The sequence below is a fragment of the Marmota marmota genome, unplaced genomic scaffold, assembly GCF_001458135.2.
Source record: "Marmota marmota marmota unplaced genomic scaffold, marMar, whole genome shotgun sequence".
In the NCBI taxonomy this organism is placed as follows: Eukaryota; Metazoa; Chordata; class Mammalia; order Rodentia; family Sciuridae; genus Marmota; species Marmota marmota.
This window is the reverse complement of record NW_025999949.1, coordinates 38,009,084-38,022,596: the sequence shown is the minus strand read 5'-3', so window position 1 is coordinate 38,022,596 and position 13,513 is coordinate 38,009,084. Positions and strand designations below refer to the sequence as shown.

The 13,513-nt window shown below is 58.3% G+C and overlaps 3 protein-coding genes across 13 annotated transcripts in view; 2 read left to right on the top strand and 1 right to left on the bottom strand.

The window, feature by feature from the left end:
* The first annotated feature begins 1,036 nt into the window (after positions 1 to 1,036).
* Zftraf1 (zinc finger TRAF-type containing 1) overlaps positions 1,037 to 13,513 on the top strand; it is a 24,242-nt gene continuing 11,765 nt past the window's right edge. Inside the window, exons 1-2 of one of the 3 annotated variants that reach the window (XM_015486654.2) lie at positions 10,892 to 11,682; positions 11,835 to 11,987. In XM_015486654.2, coding sequence (XP_015342140.1) covers positions 11,590 to 11,682; positions 11,835 to 11,987 — 246 coding nt within the window. In that variant the 5' untranslated portion in view covers positions 10,892 to 11,589. Of the gene's footprint in view, positions 1,108 to 10,891; positions 11,683 to 11,834; positions 11,988 to 13,513 lie in introns of those variants that run through there. The other 2 variants (XM_048802374.1, XM_048802373.1) reach the window with 2 other exon arrangements.
* On the top strand, positions 1,114 to 3,445 carry Foxh1 (forkhead box H1). Its single transcript, XM_015486655.2, is given in 5 exon segments — positions 1,114 to 1,630; positions 1,929 to 2,033; positions 2,136 to 2,634; positions 2,637 to 2,788; positions 2,790 to 3,445. Coding segments are annotated over 5 exon segments (1,071 nt in total). The 5' UTR covers positions 1,114 to 1,480; the 3' UTR covers positions 2,955 to 3,445.
* On the bottom strand, positions 3,049 to 12,237 carry Kifc2 (kinesin family member C2). Of its 9 annotated transcripts, none has more exons than XM_015486642.2 (19): positions 11,812 to 12,237; positions 10,290 to 10,347; positions 9,963 to 10,044; positions 9,661 to 9,815; positions 9,214 to 9,352; positions 8,932 to 9,077; positions 8,792 to 8,857; positions 8,579 to 8,707; positions 8,115 to 8,192; positions 7,886 to 8,000; positions 7,700 to 7,809; positions 7,196 to 7,304; positions 6,928 to 7,085; positions 5,595 to 5,773; positions 5,129 to 5,233; positions 4,700 to 4,823; positions 4,484 to 4,613; positions 4,135 to 4,391; positions 3,049 to 4,043 (listed from the first exon to the last, which is right to left on the bottom strand). In XM_015486642.2, the coding sequence occupies exons 4-19, from the start codon at positions 9,733 to 9,735 to the stop codon at positions 3,789 to 3,791; spliced, it is 2,175 nt and encodes a 724-aa protein (XP_015342128.1). In that variant the 5' UTR covers positions 9,736 to 9,815; positions 9,963 to 10,044; positions 10,290 to 10,347; positions 11,812 to 12,237; the 3' UTR covers positions 3,049 to 3,788. The 9 variants fall into 9 exon arrangements, 8 of the variants coding, with proteins under 8 accessions (XP_015342128.1, XP_015342127.1, XP_015342125.1 ...); XM_015486641.2 differs by lacking the exon at positions 11,812 to 12,237 and adding an exon at positions 10,596 to 10,786; XM_015486639.2 differs by lacking the exon at positions 11,812 to 12,237 and having other exon boundaries at positions 10,290 to 10,559.

Here is a 13,513-nt window from a genome sequence, read left to right as displayed (position 1 = left end):
GCGCCGCGGTAGCGCGAACGTCCCCTGATTTCGGGTGGGTGGGAAGGACAAGTGGCCAAATGATCCGGAGAGGTGGTCGTCTATTCGTGCTAGGCTTTGAAGAAAGGGTAGTAGGAGTCTGTCGATCAAAGCAGAGCCATGGTGGGCGGAGTGAAGAGCGCGTGCCAAAACGGCAGGGCCGGACTGCCCAGAGGAATGGGCAGCAGCTCTTGTGGTAGCTGGGGGCCCGAGAGAGAGAGAGATGTGTGTGTGTGTCAGAGAAGAGCAGCTAGAAGGAGCACTTTACCCTAGCAGCAAGGGAGGACCAGTGGAGAACACCCTCAGACTTTTAGAGAGAACGTCCTTGTCAAGTAGAGCTAAGAGTCCATAGGTGTTACCCTCCTGAGACACAAGGACCCCTCAGTGAGAGTCCTGGAACTGAAGAGAGGAGAGAGCCCCGAGAGTGCCAAGGTGATAGGAGTCTAGAGAAAGCCAGATGCTGTCTGAAGGGAGAGTCTGGTAGTGAGAAAGAGCACCACCAGAGGGTGGCTGGAGCAGTGTGGTGCCCCACGTTCATCTCCCACCTCCGCCCCAGTCCCTCCTCCAGTGCACTCATGACTCCTGTCTTTTGCCTTTGGCACCTCATACCCATTGTATGCTGCAGGTCAACCATTTAGCGTGCTAATAAAGGGTTCCTGCACATCTAGGGGCCCTTGGCTTTGGTATCAGCACCAACCACTACAGCTAGTGCCCTGACTCTGAAGCTCTCTTGGGCAAGCTTGCCTGGTATAGGGAGAAGAAACTGGGCTTTGGGTCTGGGTACAGATCACAGGTTTTGACTGGCCCCAGGTGCAGAGCCAAGGAGAAGGGGCTCATCTGAACTCTGTAGCACATTCCTGGGAAAAAATCACTTGAGTTCACTGTACCCATTCCCATTTTGCTTCTAGGATGGGGACTTCACAGTCTTTCCCTTCAGGAAGTGTTTCTGATCATGTTCCTTAAGTCCAGCCCATAGGACCCAGGTTCTACTGGCAGCTTTGTCTTGAACACCCGTCCCTTCTTGGCAACTGGCATGGACAAAAAGTCATTCCTATCTGTTAAAGGGGAGCCTGAGACCTGCCCTAGGCCGACAAAATAAGGAGGAGGTGGTACCCTCCTACTAAGGGCTTCTCCTTCAAGCTCCTGGGAGATGCCAAGCTTCCGAAGGCAACCTGGGAATGGGGAACTGTGGCTTCAGGAGGTCACCTGGAAGTCTGAACTGGAATCTTCTCTGCCCCTCCCTTCCAGATTAACCGAAACCTGCTAATTGTGGCAGCCCTTGCAACTCCCCTCCCCCACAGCCTTTTCCTCCCTCCCCTCCCCCTTCCATCCGAATGATAAAGGGCCCGGCCTGCCTGCCCCAGCCAGGCCTCAGGCCCCAGGCCCAGCCTCCCCACACTACCCCACAGTCCTGAGCCTTCCAGGAGGCCAGGCCCCTACCCACGCCTACAATCTCCCCTGCATGGGGCCCCAGGATCCAAAGCCAGCCTCGCAGCCCCCCAAGAGAAGAAAGAAGAGATACCTGCGGCATGACAAGCCCCCCTACACCTATTTGGCGATGATCGCCTTGGTAATTCAGGCTGCACCCTCCCGCAGGCTGAAGCTGGCCCAGGTGAGAGGCTCCCCCGCCTTCCTCATGCCCCGCGCTGGGCCTTTTCCCGGACTGGCTCCCCAACTGTCTCACTCTCAGGTGTAGCTTCCACCCCAACCTGGCCCACCCAGCTCTGCCACTGGGACCAGTCATGGAAGCCGAGGGACTCAAAGCGACCTTTCTTTCGGACCCTCCCCACCGCGTCTCCCTCTGGCGCAAAAGTTTCCTCTGAGGGGGGTGCCCCTGAGCAGGGCTGTGAGGGAGGGGTGGGGTGCTGCCCCCACCTCGGCTCACTGCGCCGGTCAACCCCCGGTTTCAGATCATCCGTCAGGTCCAGGCCATGTTCCCTTTCTTCAAGGACGACTACAAGGGTTGGAAGGACTCCATCCGTCGCAACCTTTCCTCCAATCTGTGCTTCCGAAAGGTGGGGCCCTCAAAGGTCGGAGCCCGGGGGCGGGGTGGGGCGGGCGAGTAAGCCCCAAGCATCCGGGATTGGGCGGCCCCACCCAAACCTACCACCCCCCAGGTGCCCAAGGATCCTGCGAAACCTCAGGCCAAGGGCAACTTCTGGGCCGTGGATGTGAGCCTCATCCCGGCAGAAGCGCTACGCCTGCGGAACACAGCCATGTGGTACCGCTTGCAGAACCCGGAGGCCCGCAAAGCATTCCCCAAGGACCTGAGCCCTTACGTGCTGCATGGCCAGACCTACCAGCCGCCCACACCCCATACGCCACCCAGCGAAGGCTTCAAGTCCCTGTTAGGGGACCCCGGGGAGAGAGCACCCTGGCCCCAACAGTCCAGCCAGGCTGGACAGAGCAACCCAACTCAGGCAGACAGAAGCTGCAGTGGGGAGGAGGTGGTGCCTACTCCACACTTACCCTCCTCTGAGAGGCTTCTATGGCCCCTCTGCGATTTCCCAGTGCCCACAGGAATGGAGAGGGAGACTTCCCAGGGGACAATCATTGGGCCCTCAGGCTTATCCCCAGAGCCCAGAACCTGGCCCTTGCACTACCTGCAAAGTACCTCCAACTGTACAGTGGGGGATGCAGGGCCTCCCTGTGGGGACAGTTGCCCACCTCCTACTTGCCCATCTACACACCCAATGTGGTAATGCCTTTAGCCCCACTACCATCCACTTCCTGTCCCCGGTGTCCACCTTCAACCAGCCCAGCCTACTGGGGGGGTGGCCTCTGAATCCCAAGGGTCCCCAAGGCTGCTCTGGGATCTAGACACTCTCTTCCAGGGAGTACCACCCAACAAGAGCATCTATGATGTGTGGGTCAGCCACCCTCGTGACATGGCTGCCCCTGCTCCAGGCTGGCTGCTTTCCTGGTACAGCCTCTGAAGCTTTCTAGAGCAGGGGTTGCTTCTCTCCCCATCTCCTTGATGGGGAACCAAGGTAGGAAGATGTCTGTAGCCCCAATAGGCTCCAGCCTTGCTTAATGAGAGTCCACAATGTTTATTGGGCTGCTCCAGAAAAAGCTGCCACTCAGCTAGGCACCAACCTGGGCTTGGTCAGTCTTGCCTCTCTGCCTCCCCCTACACCCAGGGGCAATGCTAAAGGAGCAGGACTCAACCTGGAGTAGCAAATCATGATTCTATCTTCAGGCCTAGCCCATCTATCTATTCATCCATCACCATCTGTCACCTCCCTCCTGGCTCCAGGCTGGGGGAGGGAGCTCCTTAATGGTGGGTCCAGCCTGAAGTCCTGCCATCCCTCAGCTGTCTGAGGAGGTAGCACCTTTTGGGGAAAGGGTTAGGGAATAAAGACTGGACCCTACATAGACTTGAAGTGGTGGTAGTGGTGTAACATTAAAAGAATTTACAGCATTTTAATGCCTAGTCTTATTTTTGGAGCAGAGGTGGTGACCTGGGAAACTCCTTGGCCAGAGTCATGTCTGGTTCCTGTGGCTCTGGGATCCCCTGCTGTGTGCTGTGATAACGGCAAATGGTGATAAGGAGGGAGCTGAGGGCCTCTGACTCAGTGGGGTGGGGCAAAATCAATTCTCCAGGCTCTTCTCTGGCTGGGGTTGTGGGGAGCAACTCTGGAAGTTTGGAGAGAAGTAGGCCCCCAGAAGTCAAGAAGATTGTCTTGGGAGACCCGATATAGGAACTGTACTGCTGCCTCTGCCAGCAGAGTTATATCCCCAGGTCTCTTGTGCAGGGCCTCCACCCAAGACTAGGTGGGAAGGTCCCCTGAGGGCCCTAGGGCAGAGCATGAGCCGCTGTCAGGGCTGGGGCTTGGAGGGCTGACAGGAGACCTCGTAGGAGTGCAGGGGGTCCCAGTAAGTGGGGTGTCGGTACTGAGGGAGGAGGGGGTCTCCGAGCGTGGTGCCTTGCGGCGCCGTGCTGGTCCCAGCTCCACCTGACCCACTCGCTCCGCAAACTTGAGCGAACAGACGGTCTCCCCGAGATCCTCTGGCCGCGTAGAGATCTGAGGAGGAAAAGTGCTTGTGGGCCAGCCTGCGGTGCTTCACACACAAAGGACCCTCCTGCACTCCACCCGCTGCTGCCGGGGCGCACACCTGTAGAAGCAGCACAGCAGTGGTACCCGGACCAAGCGCAGGCTGCAACAGACGTGTGAGCTGCGAGTCGCGGAAGGGCACGTGGGACCGGCGGGCACGCAACGCAGCCATCACGCCTCCCAGCGCCAGCAGCGAGCGGTTGATAGTCTGGGCCTCCCGCAGACGCTGGGCACTGTTGGGATCTCCTCGCTGCGTGCCAGTAGCTCCCGCCTTCCAAGCACGCTCAGATCCCGCCAGGTCCACCAGGTGCAGCGTGCCTGCAAAGGTGAGCAAGCCCTACATGAAGGGAGGCCAGGCTTCAGGCACACTGGAAACCCTGCAAAAGCTCAGGCATTGCAGTGTTTGCTACCTGCAGTGCCTGGGGTGCTCGGTGGAGAAGCTGCACACAGCGTCAGTGTAACGAGAGCATGGGATCGGGAGCTGCGTGGGTTCATGGAAGTGGCGGCAGTGGCCCGGTTACTTCTTCCCAGGCTCAACATCTGTTAGGAGCGATGAGGCCGCGGCTGGTACACAGTCCCCAATCCCAGATGGGAGCAAGAGGAGAGGCCTTAGAGGGCATCTTTACCTGGTGCAAAGTCTCCAGGTTGGGCACGTCCCAGTGGGTGAGGCCAGCTACTTGGATTCCCCCCTGTCCTGCTGGGCCCTGCCTCACAGCTAGGCGCTCTGGAGGTCCTGGGGCCAGGAGGTCCCTGGGGAGACCAGGAGAGTTTGGTTCCAGGATTCTAAGGGTAGCAGGAGTCTTGGGCCAGGGCAAATAGTAGCCCACCACCCCTACAGCACAGCCCTGACCTGACTGCCTCATTGTAGATCTCCACCATGCTGAGGGTCACACGGTGCTGCCCTCCAGTCCCCATTTCCCTGAACAGTGACTGCAGCGCCCTGGGAGCTATGCCTGGGTCCTCAGGTGGGCCCTGAAGGTGGTGTGGAATACCCCATGGGGCTCACGTTCAAGCCTCTGAGGCCTTCCCCCCCCCAGGTGTGAGCTCCACCCCACCTCCATGCTGTATGTCTTTCCAGTCCCGGTCTGGCCATAGGTGAAGATGCAGACACTGTGTCCTTGGAGGCAGGACAGCACAGCTGGTTCCAGCTCTCCAAAGACCTGAATGAAGGAGAGGTGGAAAAAGTGTCTTGAGCCCTTTCCAAGGTCTCTGTTTAGGACCTTGAAAGGTGGAAAGCACAGTGAAAAAAGTTTGTGTAGAACACAATTTGCTAGGGAAACGCCTCCAGGGGAGCACAGGGGGCTGCCCAGAAGATACCTTCTGCCTCCCTAGAAAAGGTGGTATTTGCAATAATGGGTGAGGCAAAGAAGGAAAGAGACGTGACAAAAAGGGAACAGCCTGTGCAAATAATGTGGAGTCCTGATGACCATTTAGGTGGTCCTGGGGAGCAGTGGTCAAGGGTCCAGGTGCTGGAGCTTGACTGCCTGGTCCCAACCCTAGATGTGACTGGAAGCAAATTACTCATTCTTTGTGGCTCTTCTGTGTTGTTCCTCTCTATGGCACCTGTCTTGAGGCTTAGTGGGCAGTGTCCAGGCAGTCCAGAGCAGCACTTGGCACACAAAGGATAAGAAGGATGAGACCAGAAAAGGCTCTGGGGGTATGGAGGGTAGTAACCAGCCAGGACTACTGGAACCTTGGCCCTGAGGGGAGCAAAGAGGTGACTGAGGGGCAGATGGATAGACATAATAGTTGCTTTCATTTTTTGCTTTATTTTTGTAGTATTGGGGATTGAACCCAGGGATTCTCTACCTGAGAACTGAGCTACATCTCAGCTCTTATTATTTTTCATTCTGAGATAAGGTCTCACTAAGTTGTCCAAGTTGACCTTAAACTTGAAAATCCTCCTGCCTCACCCTCCTGAGTAGCTGGTATTACAGATGTGCACCACCATGACCAACAAAGAGTGGCCTTTTGGGCAATGACATAACCAACTTTCACTGTAGAAGGTTGCTGGTAACTGGGTGGCTGTCACCTCTGCTTAAAGTCTTGGCTAATGGCCATGAAGCCATAATCTAAAATTGCCAGTATGGGGGATAAGAGTCCACGATTGGGCAAAGGAGGCACGGCAGGTGGTGGTGCAGAAATGAGAGACACAGGAGAGGTTCTTGGTCACAGTGCAATGACCTGTCGGGCCAGCAGGCAACCTGGGTGTGCATCACTGCCAGCCCTGTCCCTTACCTAACCCTCTCCCAGCTCTGAGCCTCCATTTCAGTTATAGAAGCTCCAGGAGCAAAGTTTATATGTAGATGGAAACCGTGTATTAGAAAGGTGATGGCAGGCTGGGACTTGAGCCCTGCTTTTCTACTGGTGTCTGGCAGAAAAAAAAAGAGGAGAAAAAAATGGGATCTGAGCAAGGGAGTCGGGGAGTGCTGGGGCTGGACACTGGCCTGCTCACCCATGGCCCCCAACCTGCATTAGGGCCACAAAGCAAGGAGGGCTAATGCAATCCCAGCTGGGAAGAGCCTGGACCCCAGGGAGGAGCACTGATCTCTCATGGAAGCCTTAGAGGAGGCATCACTTGTGGGTCATGGCACTGTTCCTACCACTGTGGCACCCAGCTGTACTCTGTGGCCAGTTCTACATGAGCAGTAACTGTAAACCTCAGATAGGTTCATTTTCCTTAGTGTCCAGCTGGGCTGCCACTCCCCAACCCTCTAGCTGCTCCCTTCCCTTTTAGGCTAAAACTGATTCACCCTCCCTTCTATAGGTGGACAGACTGGAAGGGGAAGGAGCCTTTTCTGGACTCTGGGAGACTCTGAGGAAGGGTCAGAATAGGTGCAAGGGTGGCTGTCACCTCCTCCTGGCTGGCATCTGGAGAGAAGACCCAGTCCAGGTGGAAACGACGCTGGCGCCCTCGATAGCAGGTGGTGACTGTGCCCCCTGGTCCAGCCTCCACACTCACCAGGCTGCAGGGTGTACCTGGCCTCAGCCGACATAGCACCCGAATATTCCCTGCAGTGGGGATCAGGTCAGCAGATTGCCTTTTCACCACTGAGGCATAAAAAGCTTCCACTCTCTCCAGCCTACCCTCCCTGCCACTCTGCTCCCCAAGTTTGCCATACCCTTAAGCTCCAGCAGCCGCCCTGGGCATCCAGTTGGGGGCCCCTGTTGCCCCTCAGGGAGCTGAGTCCCAGCCCCTCCAGCTGACAATGCCCCCAGGGCCCAGGATACCTGAGGGAACATGGATTTGAGGATGACAAAGACAGGTGTCCCAGAGTCTCCAAGCAGGGTGGAATGCTGGGAGCAATAAAGAGCCCTTGTAGCCCCCAGCTGCAGTGATTCACAACTTTCAGTGGCTCTGGTCCCCTGGGGACATCCTTTGGTTGGCCTGACAAGGACATCATATCTATCCTTCTAGGCTTCTCAGCAACTGTCAGTTTGCACAGGATAGACATGAGATCATAAGTCACAAATAAGCTCTTCTAGTCTAAAAGCCTACAACTGACCCCCAAGTATGAGCATTCCTTAGAGCCAGGAAGCTCCAGAAATAATAGGAACTCCCCTGGAAGAACAGTGAACAGGCTACCCAGACAGACAGATGATGTGAAGAGAAGAGGGTTCCTGACCTGGCCCTGGGCCTCACTCAGCGAACCCTGACAGCTCTGGGTAAAGGTGCTGACCAGTCCTCTGAGGTCACCACAGCCCTGGCGCAGGCTGGCCATCCGGGTCCGAAGTCCTGAAGTGGGAAAATAGTTGAGAGGGAAAGCCCAGAACCCAGGGCCTTCCATGAGCCACATGCTCCCAAACCTTACCTGCCAGTTGCCCATGCACCTGTTGTAGTTCCCGTCTGCAGTTCTGCTCCGTCTCCTGCTGAAGCTGCTGAAGGGCCCCTCGAAGGCCCTGCAGCTGCACCTCCTGCACCCCCAGCTGCCCCACCGAACCCCACCCCTGTCACTAAGGAAACAGGCACTTACCAGGCCCTATCCCAGATGCCCCCTTCCCAGTGTCCCAGCCCTCCTTGTCCCTGGGCCCCGAGCCCACCTGGACTCGTAAGGCTTCTGTGGTGTCCTGGGCCTCCTGAAGCCGGCCCTGGAGCTCCAACAGTGCCTCTGCCTCCTCCTGCAGGAATTGGGAGCCAGGTAGGCCATCAAGTCAGGTGTGAACTCAGGGAGGGGCATTCCATGATCCATTTCACAGATAGAAAAACAAGTCAAGAGTGGCAGGCACAGACAAACCCATGCCTCCCAACTCCAGGCAGAACTCCTTTCCCTAGTCCCTCTACTTTCCTAGAATTGGTCACTGAGAGAATTATGAAGTGGGGGTTCTCCCAGATGCATCAGCCTCCCTGATGGGCTTGCTCTGCATAGACCACCCCAGGACCTGCCTATTAGAGACGACCCCCTGATAAATCCCACTGCTTCAGCAAACTCAAAGACCTAAGGAGGCTTGGGCACTGTTGCTGATGCCAGGTGTATACAAAGAGGAGCAACAAAGAGGCAGGATACCTGTGGGGCTCTGGTGGGGGGGCCTGGGCCCCAATGCAGCAGGAGGTCCCGAGTGAGGCTCAGGCTCTGTTTCAGGGCCTCATTCTCCAGTGTGAGATGCTGAACCCTTTTCTCTGAGTCTGTTGCCCCCTGGCAGAGATAGCTGCACTTAGGAACCATATGAAAATCCTGCAACCTCTTGCCCTCTCCCAGCCCCTGCTCCAACAGCCTCACCACTCCCAGGCGCAGTCTGCCCAGCTCCTCCTCCTGTTGCTCCAGCTGCTGCCTCAGTTCTTCCAGCTGCAAAAGAGTGGGATGAAACTCCTTTTTTGTGTCTCACTCCCTCCAGTCCCTGCTGCTTCTGGGCCCCTCACCTGTCCAAGGATGAGCTGTTCCAGCCTCTGCCAAGCTCTCTGCTCCTCCTCCAATTGAGGCAACTGTTGCCCCTGGGCCTCACCCCTTGGCACCTCCTCTTGGATAGGGGTAGGCTGGTAAGGGCTGTCTTCTTGAGAAAGGGCTCCTAAAGAGGAGCGAGCTCAGTTAGTACTGAGGTGGCCTGAATTCTGGGGAGCAAAGCTGGGCTAGGGATCCCAGATTGCACGCCACCTAGATTCTAAAGGGATTCCCTTCCTCTACAGAAGATACCCTTTACAAACCATCTGGAGTTGGGGGCTGCACGTTGGAGGCTGGATGAGTCCCCTGGAGCAGGACCTGCCTCCCCCTGGGGCTCCGAATCCATGCCAGAAGAGCCAAGAGCTGACTGGTCACTGTCAACAGTGGAGGGACCTCCCCAGGCTGTGAGGAGATAAGAATCAGAGCAAGAAACCTGGAATGGTGGCCCACATCTGTAATCCAAGATACTGGGAAGGCTGAGGCAGAATGGCAAGTTTGAAACTCACCTCGGCAGCTTAGCAAGACCCTGTCTCAAAACAAACAAACAAACAAAAAGCAGGGATGTAGCTAATCCGTGGAGAGTCCTAGATTCAGTCCCCTGGACTAAGGAAAGCAGATTAAGAGCAGAGATGGAATGGGGCAGGACTGTGGGAGTCACAAAGGCTAAAGAAAGAGAAGTGATTGCTGGAGAGCTCCTCTGCCCTGCTCACCTTGCCCAACTCAGGAGGATTCCCGCAGCTCTCTTCTGCCCCCAACTGGACCGAGAGGAACTCAGCAAGGCGCATAAGCGCCTCTTCCAGTGACACCTCTGCTGGGCGGTCCTCGGCTCCGGCTTCAGGCCCATCCGCAGACTCGGAGCTGCCCGCTAGGCCAAGTAGTAGAAGGAGGGGGCATTTCAAGTCATCGTTGGAGACTGGGCCTCTTTTCCCTCCCAATGAGGTCACGGAATCCCTCCCTCCCTCAGACAGCGAGGATCCCTCCAGGACCCCGAGGCACTCCGGCCTGCACTTACCGGCCAGGCCTGTCAGCTCGGTCCACAGTTCTGGCGTAAGCTGGTCGGGGCGACGACGACCCCGGGGCTTGCAGTGGACTCTCTAGGAAGGGAGCAGGGGGCGTCCCTGAGGAGGAGGCAGGCAGCCTGTGGGGCTCCTTCCCTCCCGGAACTGGGCCAGAATGGTTGGGGCCGAGATCTAAGCTCCCTATGCCCGGACCAAGAGCAGGGTCCTCTGCACCGCCGCGTCCCTCAGGGCCAGCGTCCTGAGGATGTAAGCTGGGCAGGCCTACCACCACCCCATCTCCTGGTGGGGGGCGACCGGCGCGGCAGGCCCACACTGCTCACCTGGGCGGGGTCCCCAGGGTCGGCGGTCGCCGTAGCACCTCCATCCCTGCGGAAAAGGCTGTAGAAAATGTAGATGAGAAGCGAGTAGAAGGCGTACATGGGCGCGCGGGGCGGCAGAGGACCCCGCTACTCGCCGCCCCGCGTCCCGTGTCCCCGCGCCCGGACTCCGGACTCGCCCGCCGCAATGCCCATGCGCATGCTCGCGGCGGCCGCCCCCACGGCCCAGATCCCGCGCGCAGAAGGCTCGGGCTGAGGGGCGGGCGTGTGGTCGGGGGTTCTCTGAAACCGGCGTTCCCGCTACCGCACCTCGCAAGGTCCGTCCGCTCACGGCTCCGCCGCTCGCCGCCCAGTTCTTAATTCGCTGACGGTCAGTATTGAGAACGCCCACGGCAGCCTCACCTCTTTTTGGAGTCCCTCCGGTCCTCCGCGGAGACCCCTACCACTCGTTCGTTACTAAGCACTCCGCGTCCAGGTGCGCCACCTCCCCACCCCTTGCAGCCCGCCCTCTTTCGAAGCCCCGCCCCTCGAAGCCCAGGCTCCGCTTGCAGCCCCGCCCCACCCTACCTCCCAAGCCCCGCCCTACCCCAAGCCCCGCCTAGCATCCCTCCGCTAGGCGAGCTCCTTCCAAATGCCAGCGTCCACCAGCTAGCCCAGGCCGAGCTCCTAATGCTGGTGCCGACCTCGCGCCTGCCGCAGCTCCTCCTAGAGCCTTCGACCGACCCCCTCAGGCCCCGCCCCGGCCTCTCTAGCCTCGACTCCTCTCGCTGGTGGCGGCGCTCGGCCGCGCTCGGCCCCGGCTCGCCTGGGCCTCCGGAGGCCACCCGAGGCGGCGGGGTCCGACCGCTGTGGACCTGCCAGGGCCTCTGGCTCGCCGCCGTCAAGAACTGCGAACGGCTGGCGGCCCACAGATCTGCGCCGTGGATCCTTCCGGGCCGGGTGTCGAGGACGGCGCTTCCCTGAGTGCTGGGATAGGCCCAGGCCGCCACAAGGGCCTGCGTGCCCCGCCGCGCGGTCTCCCCCGCGTCCTGCACCTACTTGAGCTCATGCTCGCCCTGCCCAGCTCCCGAGTTTTGTTCCCGCTGTTTCCAGTCTAATTAGTCTTTTAGCACAGGTGTTTCCAGTGGCCTTGGGACTCTGGCAAATTTAGAACTGTACCTATTCTATCATCTAGTCATGGGACCCTGGAACCTGGGGTTCCCGCAGAGCTGCCGTTAGGGCTCCAGGTCCCTGACTTCTGTTACTCCACTCCAAGTTAAAACTCTCTTTCCTGTCTCCTCAAACTCATTACTGCCCAAGTGCCATGGCCCCCAAGCCCGGGAGTGAGTGGAGCACAGTCCTGTCCCACCTGGTGCTGGGAATGGTGTCTCTTCATGGAGCGGTGAGTTCTGCGCAGGTAAGTAACCCCACTCCCACACGCTAAAATCCTAGTTTGCTGCACCAGAGAGAGGGTGATGGGAGGCGAAGGTGGGACCAGGTCTCCATGAGAAGTCCAAACCTTTTCCTGTTTAAAGGGGTCACCTACCCTCTTGTTTCCTTCACTAACAGTCAAGTCGAGGGGCTGCTGCTGGTTTCCTGCTCCAGGCTTTGGCTGCTGCCTCCATGCTGGTCCCAGGGCTGGGCACACATGAAGATTGTCTCGCTGGAGCCTGGGTGACCACAGTCATCGGCCTGCCCCTTCTGGCTTTCGACTTCCATTGGGTGAACGGGGACCGCTCCTCTGCTAACCTACTCCTGGGCGGAGGCATGGTGCTGGCAGTGGCTGGTGATCACCTTGGCCCTGAAGGCTGCTCTGTGGCTGGTCAGGCAGTACTGCTGGTGGTCGCAGTGACCATCCTCATTGTGGCTATTTTCACAGCCAACACTTATGGGATGTGGGGAGGTGCCATGCTAGGTGTAGCAGGCCTCCTGAGCCGACTGGAGGAGGAGAGGCTGCTGCTGCTGCCGAAGGAGGATGTCTGTCGCTGGGCCCTGGCTGCAGGCAGTTGGGCCTATTGCCGGGCCCTGCACACACAGCGCCTGCAGTGGGAATGACAGTTGCACACAGCAAGGCTGAGCTTCTCCCTTGGCTACCACCTCCCTTTCCACCAGCCTGCTCCTGGAGCTTCCTCCCCTAGGAATAGGCTTTCCCTCCTCCTACAGTGGGCTTGCTGCAGGTTGACTGATCAGGAATGGAGCTTAGGTGCTGTCTCTTCTCCAGTCACTGTAGGAACTTGCCTAGACCAGAATGAAAGGGCCAGGGTCCCAGGCATTTTGGGGGCCTCCTTCTGGGAAAGACAGTTGTGGGTTCAGAGAGACTTGATCTCCAATAAACCTTAGGAATTCTACAGGAATATGAAATTTGCCAATTCTTGAGAGGGACTGAGGAGCCTTTGGTGAGCTTCCTGAAGCCTCCAGGGCATCAGCTGTTTTCCCTGAACAAAGAGAGGGGATGTGCTGGAACATGCATGGGCTTCCTTCAGTCTGGCCTCCTTCTGGCACATTTGTCAGGAGGGGCTGCTGTGCCTTGAATATATAGCCCCAGAGCCCTTGCTCTCCTTTGACATAGTAGATTCCGGATATTGTTGCCCAGCCTGGCAGGTGGCCCTCTGGGGCAGTGACCTTCACGGGCTGATGGCTGGGTTAGTAAGGGCAAGGGAGGGCTGGCTGTACCGCAGCGATTCGCAGAAATGCATCTCCCTTCCCTGTTTGCCTTCCAGTCTGTGCGAGCAAAATCCTATTCCCTAAGACCTTCACTTTCCTCTGTGGACCCTTCTTCGGCCTCCAACCCCAGGGATAGGAAACCGGGTTGAACAGAGCAGGGGGTTAGAGGTCCCAAGTGTGCCCCCTCCCCCGGGCAGTTCCGATGTGTCCAGCAGAAGCATATCCTATGCCATACACGACGGGTGGTCGGCCGGGCTCTTTAAAGTTGGTGCCCTTCCACTCGGGAAAGCCAGGCCACATTCAACCCCGAGTGTTGGGACACGATGGCGAAGGGAGACCCCCGACCCCGCTGACTTGCCGCGTGTAGGAGCCGTTCTTTCGCCCCTAGGCGGGCTTCCTCACCTCAGGTGCGCGCCCCTCCACGGGTCGTCCTGGCCCCGCCCCTCAGGCCCACCTTCTACAGGAGGCGGGCCTCACGCGCTTCGTGCACCCATTGGCTCTGGGCGCCGTGCCGTCTAGTTCCAGGCGGCGGTCCCATTGGCCCCGCTTGGAGCCCACGTGATGGGGAGGACGAGGGGGCGGTG